The sequence below is a fragment of the Miniopterus natalensis genome, chromosome 2, assembly GCF_054644295.1.
Source record: "Miniopterus natalensis isolate mMinNat1 chromosome 2, mMinNat1.hap1, whole genome shotgun sequence".
NCBI classification, from domain to species: Eukaryota; Metazoa; Chordata; class Mammalia; order Chiroptera; family Miniopteridae; genus Miniopterus; species Miniopterus natalensis.
Window position 1 is genome coordinate 122,504,117 of NC_142082.1, and position 15,167 is coordinate 122,519,283.

Here is a 15,167-nt window from a genome sequence, read left to right on the forward strand (position 1 = left end):
GAACTTCTAGGTTTTGGAGGGATGGAGTGCTTTTTAGTTGAAGGAACTGAGACTTAAAAACAAATCTGGTCTGTGTTGGAGAGATCAGCTATCCTGATTTAAGTGGAGGGTTTAGGTAGAGAATGGTGAGATAGGAAATGTGGTCAGTTGGAACAGCATTTTTGGAGGGCCTCAAAAGTTAAGCCAAGTTTGCACTAGATATAGTAGACTAAAGTGACAAAGGGTCTTTAGATAGATTATAAAAGAGGAGGGACTCAAAGGTGGTGGCATCATTGCAGAAAATGAGATGGTTGGGGAAATGAGCTGGAGTTGGGAAATTGAGTTCATGTATTTGCATAACCAGTGGAACAGCAACTGGGAGAGCTCTGATCTGATGAAGGAAAGAGGGCTTGGAACCAAGTCAGGAACCTCGAAAGTAACTTATCTACCTTTCAGAAATGTGATCCTCTTTCTGCATTCCCTAGTTTCTACTGACAACACCAACATCATCAACCCAGCAGTCAAATTTGGAAAGTCAAGTTACGTTTGATTCCTTAATTCACTCTCCTTCACTCCTTGAGTAACAATTCCTCACAGTTAAGCTTCATAGATGTCTTTCCACTTCTCCCTTCCCACCGTTATGCCTTTTCTTCCTTTTAACAGCTTTATTGAGGTAGAATGACACACAATAAATGGCACGTGATTAAAGTTACAAATTGATAAGGTTTTGTGTCGTGCATAATCACCACAGTCAAGATAATGAACCCATCACCCTCCAGAGTCTCCTCCTGACCCTTCAAAGTTCCTTCCTTCCTGTCCTACCCCCAGGGGAAACCACTGATCTTTCTTTCATTCTAGATTTGTATTTTCTAAAAAATTTTATCAGTGAGTCACACACAGTCAATGTTTATTATTCACAGATTTCCATATTTGTGAATTTATCTACTAATTAAAATGTATTTGTAACTTCAAATTTAATTCAGCATTTTCTAAGTTGTTCACAGATACGCAGAGTGGCAAAAAATTTGAGTTGCCAGCACACACATTTCCAGCTAAGGTCAAACAAGGCAGCGCTCTGCCTTGATTCAATTTTCATACTATAAACAAGTGTCCTTTTCACGATCTTTTTAATGCCATGTTTCACATTTGTATGCTTTGAGTTGGAGATTTCGCTTTTAAAAATCGTTCCCACATGTTGTACTGAAGAGTTGTCTAATGTTTCTAAGTGATGTACCTTACAGAAAAAATATGTACATATGTTAGAGGAGCTTCCGTAGGCATGAGTTCTAGTGCTCTTGGCTATGAGTTCAGGGCTAATGGATCAACAATATATATTAAATAAGGTGTCTTTGAACAGAAACACATAAAACAGGGTTATATATTGATGAGTTGACAAAAATGTTTTGACCAGAGGCTCGCAGGAACCTAACTTGGTATTTCCTCTAGGAGCAATGATTTGGTGCATGCTAATTCATTGTTCATGCTTACTTTATAGAACACACAAACCACAAATAACAAGAACAGACTATACTCTGCATACTCTTTACCAGGTATCTTTCACTCAGCAGAATTATTTTGAGATTAATCATGTTGTAGCATGTATCAGTAGTTTATTCCTTTTATTGCCAAGGAGTATTCCAGTATATGGATAGGTCATTCTTGACTCATTTACTTGTTGATGGATATTTGGATTATTTCTGGGTTTTGGCTATTATAAATAAAGCTGCAATGAATATTCATGTACATGCCTTTATATGGCAGATGTGGGCCTGCAGTTTCCTATATGAGAAGGTTTTTAACAACAGATTAAATTTCTTCAATAGTTAGAGGGTTATTCGGGTTCTCTCTTTATTAGTTTCTTCTACTTAAAGTTCCATTTGTTTTTTTCTAGTTTCTCACAATAGAAGTGGAGGTCATTAATTGGAGACCATGCTTCTTTTCTAATAGCTATTTGGTGCTATAAATTTCCCTCTTTATCTCTGTACCACAAATTTTGACTGTTTTCATTGTCTTCCAATTCCAGATACTTTGAAATTTCCCTCTTGATTTCTTCTTTGATCCACAAGTTATTTAGATGTGTGTTATATAGTTTCCAAATATTCTGGGATTTTGCAGATATATTTTTCTTATTGATTTCTAATTTCATTCCATGTGGACAGGGAACATACTTTGTATAACTTGAATCTTTTAAAATTCACTGAAGCTTGTTTATGATACCAGATATGGTCTATCTTGGTAAATATTTCATGTACACTTAAAAAAAATGTATATGTTTGCTTTGTTGGGTGGAGTAATCTATAACAACTAGGTCAAATTGGTTGATAGTGTTGTCTAATTCTTCTATGTCCTTATTGATTTTATGTTTGTTTACTTGTTCTATCAGTTATTGGTAAAGGATTACTGAAATCACTTATAGTTGCAGATTTGTCTATATCTTGCAGTTCTGTCAAGTTTTGCATCATTTATTTGAAGCTAGATAAATATTTATGATTGATCAATATGTCTTCTTGAAGAATTGACTCTTTTATCTTTATGAAATGACCCCTCTTTGTGCCTGATGGTACTCTTTGCTCTGAAATCTACTTTATCTGTCACTTCAGCTTTCTTTTGATTAGTTAGCATAGTGTATATTGTTCATCCTTTTATGTTTAAACTATTGGTACCTATATTTAAAGTGAGTTCCTGGTAGGCAGTGCAGAGTTGAGTTTTTTTAAAATCTAACCTGACAATTTCTGCTTTTTAATTGGGTTGTTTAGACTATTTTCATGTAATGCAATTATTGATACATTTGGATTTTAGTCTATCATCTTGCTTTTGATTTCAATTTGTCCTACCTGCTCACTGTTATTTCTTTTACTCTTTTTCTCCTTTCTTTTGGATTTATTAAATATTTTTTATGCTTCCATTTTACCTCCTTTATTGGCTTGTTAGCTATAACTCTTTATTGCGTTATTTTAATGGCTGCTTTAGGGTTTATAGTATGCACCTTTAACTTATCATAGGCTACCTTTAAATTTTATACTATTTATATTGTATAAGAACCTTACAATAACGTATTTTCACTTCTCCCTGCCTGCCTTTGTACTGTTGTTGCCAAACGTTGTACTTGTTCTATACATTATAAACTTTATGCTTTAAACATGTGATTGTTTTTTACGAGATTTTACTAAGGGGAAAAAATTGATATCTAGCCATGTAGTTACCTTTTCCAGAGCTTATCATTCCTTTTTGTAGATGCAAGTTTCCGTCTAGTATCATTTTTCTTGGGTTGGTGGACTTTATAGAGCAGGTCTGCCTATAATGAATTCTTCCAGTTACTATATGTCTAAAAATGTCTTTATTTCACCTTTGTTTTTGAAAGATATTTTAGCTGGGTAAAAAGATTCTAGGTTGGAGGGTTTTTCTTTCAGCACTTTGAAGAAGTTGCTCCACTGTCTTCCAGCTTGCATTGTTTCTTGTCTTTTTTCTTTTTTATAGCTTGCATTGTTTCTGACAGGAAATTTACTGTTGTCCTGTTTCTCTGTATGCAATGTTTCCTTTTTCTCTGGTTGCTTTTAAGATATTCTTTATGACTGGTTTTAAGCAATTTGACTATGTGTGCCTTGGTGTACTTATCTTCATGTGTCTTGTACTTGGGTTTGTTAAGACTCTTTGGACCTATAGATTTAAAGTTTTCATCAAATTTGGCAAATTTTCAGCCATTATTTCTTTGACTATTTTTTCTGTCTCCTCCTCTCCTGTCTTTTGGAGTCTCCAGAGATGTTTATATTTGGCTGCTTGAAGTTGTCCCACAGTTCACTGTCATTTTGTTTATTTCTTTCCATCTCTTTTCTCTCTGTGTTTAATTTGGATGGTTTCTGTTGCTTTGTGTTCAAGTTCACTAATTTTTTCTGCAACATCTGATTTTCCTTTAATCCCATTCACTATTATTTTCATCTCCAACATTGTCATTTTTATCACTAGAAATTTGACTTGGGCCTTCATGTTTTCAATGTTCTGTCTCTCCTTTACTTCTCATGTTCAGTCTTTCCTCCAATTTTTTGAATTTATGGAATACAATTATAATAACTGTCTACTAAGTCTATCAGATATACTAAGTCTATCAGATATAGACTTAGTAGACACATTTAAGTCCATTTTAATTGATTTTTATCATCACTGTAGGTTATATTTCTTTGCTTCTTTGTGTACCTGGTAATTTTTAATTATATGCCAGACACTGAGAATTATATATTGTTAGATGCTAGATTGTTCTGTATTCCTAAAAATGTTCTTGAACTTTGTTCTTGGATACAGTGAAGTTACTTAAACAGTGATCCTTTCAGGTCTTGCTTTTAAGCTGTGGTAAGCAGGATCCTATCAGCATTTAGTCTTAAGGACATTGTCCCCACTATTGAAACACATACTTTTTAATACTCTAACCAGTGATGCATAAATTAGGAGACTTTTCCACTCTGATTATTGGCACCAAGCACTATTCCCAGCCCTGTATGAGCTGCAGACAGCAGTCCTTCTGCTCCTTTTGAGTTGTTCTTTCCCCCTGGCCTTGGGTGGTTTTCTCATTTGTGTGAGTACTCTACTGAATACTCCTTCTGCTGATCTCCAGCATTCTCTTTCTATATGGCTCTGCTCTCCAATATTTTGACATACAGACTTTAGCTGCCTTGGCTTTCCTGGCCTCCCAGCTCCATCCTCAACTTGGAGAGGCTTCCAGGCTCCCTGTAGGTCCCTCTCTCTGCATCACAACCTGGAAACACTCTTCAGGCAGTAAACTGGGGCAGTCATGGAGCTCACCTCACTTGATTCCTGTCTCTAAAGGATCATTGTCTTTCACGTCCTTCTGTTCAGTATCTTCAGAGCCATTGTTTTATGTATTTTGTCCAGTGTTTTGTTTCAGGATGGAGGTGAATTACAATCCCTGTTGCTCTTTTAACCCATTCTCTTTTCTTTGAGTCTGTAATTTCTGATTTTCTAAAAAGAACATTTATTGGGTTTTTGTTATAAGAAATAGAAAGCCATAAAGGTGATTTTCTTTTTCAATTTTTGTGTGTTCTAGAGAATGTAAGTGTAGCTGGACCTTTCAGTCTATTTAACCAGTCATATTAAAATGTGCATGCTTTGAGCTTAGAAAAAAATAGCACAGATAAACAGGGTAGGAATAACTGTGTGAGCAACAGGGACTATTTCTATATAGAAATATAGGCCTAGTTCTATGTAGAAATTCTGTCCCGACTTCATATAGGCTGCTTTAAGCATAAAATGGTCCTCTAAGGCCCAGCCTTTTATAATCCTCGCTGTTCTGCAATATTTCAACCACGAGGTTTCTGCTCACCTTATTCCATTTCTTATGCAGCCTCCCTGCATAAGAAATAATAAAGCGACAGAAAATAGAAATTCTTCTACTCATTGCCCTAGAGCTATGGCATAAGGGGCTGATCTCAACGTTAAAAATCTCAAAATGTGCATGTTGGGCTGAGCATAGCTGGGTTTTCATTTGATATGCTGCCCAAGGAAAGTATCTAAAATGTCAGGTCCATTCTTATTTGGGATGAGGAATATCTTCCTCTACTTTTAAGTAGTTGCAATTAGATAATTTTAGAATATATATGGATTCAGTCTCACTTTATAGTCATCCACTAACTTAAAAAAAAAATCTACATCGAAAGAAATTGGGCTTTGAGATGGGCTTATAAAATTCCTTTGAATGTGTTAGTTTTTAATTTATAGGGTAGCTCCATTACAGTTATAGGCTCGCATAGCCATATCTTAAAAAGGGTAAAACTACCCGGAATTATAGCTGTAATAACAACACTGTAAAATCTCTCGTTTATTTAGATGAAGAACTAGTGGATGTTTCTACATCTGTGTTACCAGAATTGAAAAGAGAAACATATAGCAAAGTTCAAGTCTGTGCAAAACAGAAGCTGGCCCGACATGGTTCTTTTAACACAGTTCAGGCTTCTGAGAGGATTCACAGGAATGTGAACTCAGAACCCAGCAGCCCTGCCAGAGAGGAACAAGGTATATATCTGCCTTTGCATAATCCATGGAATCCATCAATCCATGTCATTGTAGCCTTACCCGTGCATTGACACTTTAAATGGAGCTGACTCTATCCCCTGCCTGTTTTTTCATTTACCTGAAGTGAAACAGTTACTGGGGGTAGAAGAGTTGGTAACTTCACGGGGTATGAACGTGGCCCCATTTCTTGACATTGATCCTAGTCAGCCTTGAAGATCAATTAGCTTGCCTTGGTTGGCCTGTTTGATGCATCTCAAAAATTCATTCAGCGTACAAAGCAACACTTGTTTTGTTTTTTTCTTACCAATTCTCAATGAGACCTGAATTTGCCATTAACAGATAGCTTCTGAAAATTTCTTTGAATCAAAACCAGAGTGCATTTGAGATGGTCTTATTATCCCTGAGCTGTGAATAATGAGTCCTGCTGTATATAATTGGTATGTATAAGTCTCTTGCTATATTTGTTAGACCTTTATTTTCCTTTATAGGACCAGGTGGCTTCTTAGAAATTGGAAGTCTGGCAGCTATTTACCAACAGAAAACAGAAGACAATTCACAGTAAGTAGTAGTCTTTGAAAAACTCCAGGTGTATTCTTTACTATTTCTGAGTGTTAACTTTGACTAAGTTGAAATGCCACCCATCAAAAGGTAAATTTAAGTTTGTTAGCTTTCCCATTGTGCAAAACACTGTTCAGGGTGTAGCATCAGGGACACAAAAGTACAAAAAATTTAACCCCTAAACTGAAGCATATAGGGGGGGAAAAATAAAACACATTGAAAAAAGATAAATCACTACTAGTGTGACACTGAGAAATGATGCATCATAGTTCGTGAGTCCCTTTGTCATCATTGTAACATGTCTACAAGGTACTGTTCAAAAGTTCTATGTATATTAACTCATCTAATCACAGCAGTCTTTGGAAGTTGGTACTGTTATCTTCATTTTACAGAAATCACATATCACCAAAGGAGGCAGGGGAAATGCTAAAGAAGACAAGTTTTTAACAATAGAAGTGGGAAGGGTCATGGAGTTGGGGGATAATAAGCTGATTATCAATAACAATTTATCCAAATAGGATAGTAAAAGGAAATCTCATTCAGAAGAAAAGCTTGGGGTGTTGGAGGTAAACAGGTCAAGTTGGCAAAAAGCTTTGAAGCCCAGGTAGAGGAGTTTGTATTTATGAGACCAACAGTACAGAGTTGTTCCACATTCACTGGGGAAGACCATTTTGGCTGCTTTCTACAGGTGGGACTGAAAGTAGAGAAGGCTCTCCAGGTGAGCGTATCGCAGAGCAGAACATGTGCAGTCATTCTGGTCTGTGGTTCAGGCCTGAGCCAGGTCAGCCGGAGATGGAAAGCAGTGTAAGATGGTGAGTCAGCAAGACCTAAGACCTACCAGAGTAGAAAGTCATCACAAAGAAGTCATCACCTGGGTCTCGGGTGATGGTGATAGTGGTGAAGGTGGAGAGTTGACGGTAGATGGCTGGAGGTAGGACTCTGGACACATTGAGTTTCACAGAGCTGAGTAATTGGGATGACTTAGAGGGGGCTGTGGCTGAGAGGTTACTCATCTCTAGCCCAGTGCACTCAGGGTTATTCCCAGCAGCACAGTGGACAATGAGATGTGGGCAATACAGGTCTCAGCCAGCGATTCCATCAGAAAGGTTTCGAGAAATCCCTGTCCCCTGTTTACTGGTTCCAAAAGGAGTCTTAAAAGGAGTTTCCTCATCTATTTCCACAAATATACTGAACACATAAACATGTTTCAATATTTGAAAATTTTTCTGTATAAAAAGCCAGACATTTTTTATAATCTCACATATTGATGAGCCTTAATTTTGAATGTGTGTTGCCTAAAAATTCTATAGTAATATTGAGCAGAATGGGACAATTTTGTAGCTAAGTTTCTTACTCACTGCCCACTTCCTTTATCTCACAGTGGATTTGAGACAAATGAGATGTGTCCTTGAAATCAAAGTCTGGTCCTGTCTCTTATGCACCCAGGATCTCTCACAGTGACAGTGTGAGGCCCAGCTGGGTGACCTTCAGCAGGTTGTTTAGTCTCTGAACCTCAGTGTTGCTCCCTAGTAAACAGGGGGAATAAGAGTGGCTATCAATATAGTGATTATGTTAATTATTATAATATTATGCTAATTATTGTAGTATCTGTGTGCCTGGTAAGGGGTACGTGCTGGGTAACTGATAACAGATGTGGAAGCAGCAGGTGAGGAGCCAGTATTCGCTCTAACCCGAGATCCGCCCAGAGCAACTCCCACGGCAGCTCCCCCGTCCCTAACTGTCCATCCCGGTTATACCTGGTTGTCCGTCTCTGTGGTTAGGTTAGCTAGTGTGTGTTCAGGGGATACACTTTAACATCAGCCTGGGCAGTACAATCTCACTCCTGCTTTGGTACGTCTCCAGAAAAGCAGTCAGGAGGTGGTAGACTGTGCTAAATAACTCAGTGGTTCCCGCTTTGTCTCTTTATTACAGGGGGAAACCCTCTGAGAGTAAGAGAGCGATGCTTCCCTCGAGCAGCCTGGGTGCCGCCGCTCCCTTCCCTGTCCACCCTGTGGACTCCGAGTGCTGTGTTAACCCTTCAGCCCACCAGGCCTTGTCCGTGCCTCAGATGGACTTGCAGGCCCTCTCCATACAGAATGGCCTGAACGGACAAGTGGGTTTCTCTCTCGCTTCCGGAGCCTCAGATGTGGAGAGCCTGAAGCCAGCCCTGCTGGCCGGCCAACCCTTGTTGTACGTGCCCTCCACCTCTCTGTTCATGCTCTATGGGAGCCTGCAGGAGGGACCGTCCCCAGGGCCCGGGTCCGAGATGGACAGCAGAAGCTCAGAGGTCCCGGCAGCAGCAGAGCGCTCAGCCACACCTGCAGCCCAGAAGCGCCTCAGTGAGGAGAGGACGCCGCAGCAGGAGGAGCCGGCCGCCAAAAGACAAGCCAGGGACCACGAAGACGGCCCTCTAGCTCTTGTCATGCCCAAGGTAAGGGAGCCCGGGTGGACGTGTTTAGTGATGTCCCGTTAACCGAGAGCTTCTTCCTAATAAGGCCACACAGATGTTAATAAGCCACTGAGTCTAGAATGTGAGGTGTTTCATATGTCACTTGTATAATTAAGCCCTGAACTAGCTTTCCCAAAAAATCTTACCATAAAATAGTACTGTAAGTAAAGTGGTTTTTAGAAAAGTCACACTTCATATAAAATGATAAGTTTAAAGGGAAAAAACCTACCCATAGTGCCACCACATAGAGGCAATCGCTTTTAACATGCTTGTAGAGTCCCTCCCAGTCTTTTTGCCATACTTCTGTTTTAAATATGTCGAGATCCCTGAAATAATTTTAATCCAGGACACAGCCAAGTTCCAGAGTCAGGAATGTAGATGCTGTTTGACTTTCAGAGTCTGCTCGGTCAGTTTTCGTCTCTGCTCAGAGAGCCTGTTTCCCTGGCCACAAAATGAACAAAAACATGAGCTGCCCATGTCTCCCGCTTAGTAGCCACTCAGAGGTCACTGTGACGTGACCAGGGAAACTCAGAAAGCAGGAGCACTGTCATTAACAGTGGGTTGTGTGGATCAGCCAGGCACACTTCATGGGAATTGGTTCATTAATTAATACCTTTTCCCCTGCCAGAGTGACTTTTGCTAAGTGTGTATATAGCTCTGTTGTAGAACAGAACTGAAAGATGACTGGTATATGCCTTAGGTGACCAAGACAGCTTTGGGCCCCCCTGCAGTTTTTATCAGGCCCCTAAAAGACTGTGGTATTGGCACCCTTTCTGTGTTAGCAGCTCAGAAATTCATTTCACAGTCTGAACACCATGGCCAGTTTTCTATTGTTACCTAACCTGTGATAATTTCTATGCTCGAGATGTGACATTGATTTTTCAGGTCACTCCTGTAAAATGACTGAGACAACTGACATAAACACATCCCTGTGGTGCACAGCTGTGTTTGACCTTTCTGCTTATATGTTAGCTTTTTTGATTAAGCTGTTATTTTAATATTTGCTACTGGGATTTTGACTTGCTTCTCTCATTCCTGGTTTGGTTGTGCTTAGAAATCCTCAGATTACAGAGACATTGCCTCTCCCAAGATGCTGGGTACGAGGGGGTCTGTGCCCCTTGAAGACATGCACATGAATAGCCAGCTCCCTACTGCAAAGGAAGTTTGGGGAAAGGCTACAGCAAACAGCTTCGTTTCTGCTGACTGGGGGAATCTTTCCAGAAATGCAGAGATTGAAAAGCCCTCCAAGGAAAATGAAGGCACCAAGGAGCCCTCTTTGCTGCAATGTCTTTATGTACAGTCACCGGCCGGTAAGGGATGTCATCATGTCTTAAAGTCCCTTGGGGTAGTCTGATCATCTGATGGATTTTTAAATCTTGGTCTGGGTCACCTGACCAAAGCGGTTCATCGATGAGCCTCTGAGTCATTTTACTCTTAGCCCTCTGGTTTCCTCCATTGAGGAAAGGAAGGGAGAGGCTACTTTACACTTTCACCATCCTCGAGGATAACGGGAAAATAATTATGGCAGGTGATTTTTTAAAAAAAAAAATGCATTAAACTTTATTTGCTAAAACACTACGGATTCAAAAAATGACTCTATTTTTGTAATTCAGCTGGGGTTAGCATCGGTTCGGTGTGGCACTATGAACCAGTCGGCCACTTTGTGCACCTAGAATGCTGATCTCCGGAATGTCCGGGAGGACTGAGCATGTGACTGGGCCAGGGCCAGGGCTGCAGCACTTGTTAGCTTTGTGAACTTAAGACCATCCTCGTTGGTAAAAGAGCAGTAATCATAGCACCTGCTTCATGGCGGGGAGGGTGTGCTGTGGAAATTAAATTAAATTTAATAAGATAATACATCTAAAGCATTTAGAATAACAGTGCCTAACTCTTAGTAGGACTCGATAAATTCTCTTACTATTTTGAAATAAAGCTGAAATGTAATAGATACCTAACTTACAAGATATATACCAGGTACATGAAGCTGCTCTTGATGCAAAGAGACTTAAATTGATTTTCCTCAATTCCTTGTCTGCTTTACAGGCTAGGTGGGTATTGGTTATTATTCACCCCTCTAGAAAACATCCTTTATTCTTTCAGCAAATATTTTTTGAGAATTTAAGCATGATAGTGTTACGGATGCACTGAACAAAAAACAGACTCAGCCCCTGCTGAATACAAACGACAGCCCAGCACAAGGATCGTTAGCTTTTTCGGGGCCATGGACCCCTTGCCACTGTGGTGCAGCCCGTGGATTCCTCCTTAGTACATTTACAAATGCAGAGAGCACAGGAATTACAAAGTAAGCCAATTATATTGAAATCCAGTTAGAAAAATGGTTTTTTAAAAATATAGTAATAAAAAGATGTGACAAAAAAATCCAACACTCTCGTAATTTCAGAGTTGTGATGAGCCTAACAGTCTATTCAGCAATCTGCCATAGCTATAATGTTCTATGAATATACCTTTGCTTTTTTCTAGTGACAAAGTCAAAGTACTGTTAATACTGTTGTGATGTATTGCCTGTGGTCTTAACTGAGGGAAATATAAGTTTCAGTTAGAAGTTTGTAGAAGTAAAGATACAGTTTTTCCCATCCAAACTCATGTTCCTCCTCCATTTGTATTCAGTGGCCCTCACATTTAAAAACCCTCTCAGGAGACACAGGCCTCCACCAGATTCTCACACAGGAATATGGGGGATTTCTGCTGCGAAGAAGCGGTGCAGGACTGGGAGAGGACAGAGGGGGGTTGACCGCTTAGGTGGAGATGGTTCACTGTGGGCTCCCATTTGCAAGGGCCCTGAGGAGTGCGAGCTTGAGTGGTATCTTCATGTTGTGCTGACTTTTGCCTTGTTCTGCTTCTGTTTCAGGATTAAATGGTCTGAGCGTGCTCTTGCCTGGCAATCAGACTCCTCATGCTATGGGACCACCTTCGGGTCAGCTGCCCTCCCTTGGTGTCCCTTGCATGGTCCTACCATCTTCAACACTGGGCCCGTTTCCTGTTCTCTACTCTCCCACAATGGCTGGGCCGGTTTCCCCTGCTCCTGGCACTGTCCCAAACTCGGGACCTGTGAATTTCAGCTTGCCAGGCCTCAGATCCACGCCTCATCTTCTCATCGGCCCTGCAGCCATGGTGAATCCAAACTCCTCAACACTCCCTTCTGTAGACCCTCCACTCCAGGGTCCACACTCACTTAACCAGAATCCTGTGGTGTCCAGATCCCATGTCATCCAGCCCGAATCCCCGGTTTATGAGGGACATCCTGTCTCTGTGGTAAAACTAGAGCAGGTGAGTCCTGAAATTTCCTTTTAGTTTGGCACAAGAGGGCTCATCCCTCTTGGACAGGTGTGTGCGCACTGAATTACCGTTGGTTTTAGTCACCTGACTGTAGGACAGTGGCTCCGGTCAGGTTCTCCCAGTCTCCATTACAGACCCAGAGTCACCTGCTTATTTTATGAAGCACCAAGGCCTAAAGCAGGAGAACATGCTTTAAAGATAAAAATGTTTTTTAGTTTTATTAAATTAAAGGAATTTATTTTAGGCTTAGTTCAGATAAACTTTTGACGAATGCTGAATATTCAGATTCTCCAAGCTTTCAGTCCATTAGGTCCATAAAGGAGACCACCCTGAATTTTAATTGTACAGGTAAAGAAACAAGGGAAGCGGAAGTCTTGATACCGATGTAAAGATTTTTAGCATCTGTCATTTCTTAAAATGCATTGTATAGGAGTTGGTGGATAAATATATATACACACACACATCTATATACACACACTCATAAAGTATGTGTAAATGTACACATATAAATGTATATGATCAATATAAATTTTTCAGTACTGTTTTCCCCCCCAAACTCCATTTATATTTCAGTCCATAAGTACTTGTTGAATTCCTGTCATACATTAAGCATTGTTCAGAGTGATTACTTTCTCTCCCAAAGAAGGAGTTATGTTGCAGTCAAAACTGTTTTAAACAGATTATTCAGAGCCTAAGAAGTTTGGTAGACGTTGAAATAAACATGTTAGTTTTTAAACAAGGTGATTATAACTTAACATATGCTTTTTGATCACCAATTGTGTGCCAGGCACTGACCTAGGCAGTGACGATATAACAGTAAACAGGATAATAGTCCCTGCCCTTTTAGAGCACGATAAGTGGATAAATACTTAACAGTTAACAGGAGAGGGTAAATATTAGTAAACAAAAAGAGCCAAGACACATATACTTACTATTTGCCTAGCATGCTCTAAAGTGCTTTATCAGTATTATATTGCTTAGTTTTTACAACCCTCTGAAGTCAGTACTTTTGTCATCCCCATTGTATGGATGAAGAAACTGAGGGACATACTGGTTAAGTCTTTTGCCCAAGATCATAAAGCTAATTATGGCAGAGCCCAGACCCTGGCTCTGGATGCCCTGCTTATAAACTCTTTGCTCGGCTGCCTTTCTGCATACAAAATAAATAAGTTAATTCCCAATTTTGATACGTGTTGAGATAAATCAGATGAATGTGATAGAAAAGCACAGAGGTGGGAACACCTGCCCAGGAATCATAATGACACAGGGCAGGGCTTCCAGTTCAGAGACTGAGAACAATTTGCCTTCACTTCTGCTTTTCTTTACTCTTCTTATTCTTTTGTAGTCACCAACTCCAGCGACCCCCAAGAGCACCCGACACACACATCGGGAGACATTCTTCAAGACGCCTGGCAGCCTTGGAGACCGTGTCCTTAGGAAAAGAGAGAGCAAGCAGTCCCAAAACGCCAGCTCAGCGCAGAGGAGACTCGAAATACCCAGCAGCGGGGCCGACTAACTTGGCACTCTGCCGGGGGCGGGGTCAGGCCACCTGACTGTCCCTGTGTCCCAGGCCATGTTCTAGACCCGGAGCGGGAGCGGAATGCACACCTCGCGCCTCCTTCCTCTTCCATCCACTGTCCTAATGTTATCTCCCCATCACCGTCTGTTTTCCTGAAAGTATTGGTATTAACTGTGCATTTATTACCAGTGAGAGTCCAGACTCTGTGCCTGGTGTTGCAGTGAAAGCACAGGCTGACTTGTGGTTTTGCTCCGAGAATTGTCTTATTGCTGGAAGTAGATCTGAACGGGCTACTGGAGCCTTGTGGGTTTCCTAGCGGTGGGGCCTGTCTAGCACTTAACCAGGGTGAGCATTCTTGACGTGTATTCCCACTCACCCTGAGTGATCTGTGGTGAGAGAACCTTCCTTCCTGCAGTTTAAAAAAGCTACTGCTTCCTTAGGCTTCATCAGGAAGACAGCTTCAGCTGTGAATCCTACGGTGTTATTTATTTTGTTCCTGAAGTGGGACTTAGTGCAAAAAGTTTACAAGTACAGCAACACATGCTTTTCAGGGTATGACTACTTGAATGTTTGTACTTTTTTCCTGTAATTTGCCCTGCACTTACTTTACAACCTAGTGATAATGTGGATAATTTTGGTACACATGACAGAATGTCAAGACCAAAATAACTGTGAATGGCACACCTCACTACAATGAACTGTGCTAAATAACCCTGTCTGGGCATGAGAACTCAGATGAACTCCAGCAGCCTGATCGCTGGTTCTCAGTAACTGGAAAAAAACCCTACCATGTTCACTTTCCTTCACTACATGCCCCTGTGGGTGGGTTTTTTTTTAATTTAAATGTTAACTGTAGAGTATCAGGTATGGATTCCTTCTAACAATTGCTGTTTATTGAATAAATCAGGATAGTGGAAAGTAATTGTATGGAAAATTGGAACCTGAGTGGGATCTTTTGGCAGAATTTTGAAGAGCTAATGTAGACATTGATAATAGGACAGTAGGTGATTCTTTTTTCTTTTACTTTTTTCCTTCAATTTGGGAGGGTAAGAGGAAAGTGGACAGATGATAAGTATCTAAGAGTATTCAAATCAGTTATTTTTCAGAGGACTGAAAAGCAGGCTCGGTGAACACAGGGGCTTATTGTTTTAGCGTGACTGCAATTCTGGAAACTGTTAGGCAGTATCCCTTTGTCAACCATATTACTTCAGGGTTTCAGTAAATAGCCAAACTAGATCTTTGTACCCCTAGATTTATTGATACTTACCTCGCTCTTGTCTCCTCAGAATAAATGTCTCCCTCCCTTCCTGCTTTCCTTCCCTCCTTCCTTTCTTTATTCCTTTC

General features: G+C 40.4%; 1 protein-coding gene across 1 annotated transcript in view; it reads left to right on the plus strand.

The window, feature by feature from the left end:
- The window catches only part of E2F7 (E2F transcription factor 7), a 36,292-nt gene extending 21,565 nt beyond the window's left edge, over positions 1–14,727 (plus strand). Inside the window, exons 8-13 of the mRNA XM_087814525.1 lie at positions 5,815–6,000; positions 6,489–6,558; positions 8,491–8,989; positions 10,062–10,317; positions 11,877–12,295; positions 13,650–14,727. Of these exons, the coding sequence (XP_087670651.1) occupies positions 5,815–6,000; positions 6,489–6,558; positions 8,491–8,989; positions 10,062–10,317; positions 11,877–12,295; positions 13,650–13,820 (1,601 nt within the window). The 3' untranslated portion in view covers positions 13,821–14,727. The remainder of the gene's footprint in view (positions 1–5,814; positions 6,001–6,488; positions 6,559–8,490; positions 8,990–10,061; positions 10,318–11,876; positions 12,296–13,649) is intronic.
- The last annotated feature ends 440 nt before the right edge of the window (positions 14,728–15,167 follow it).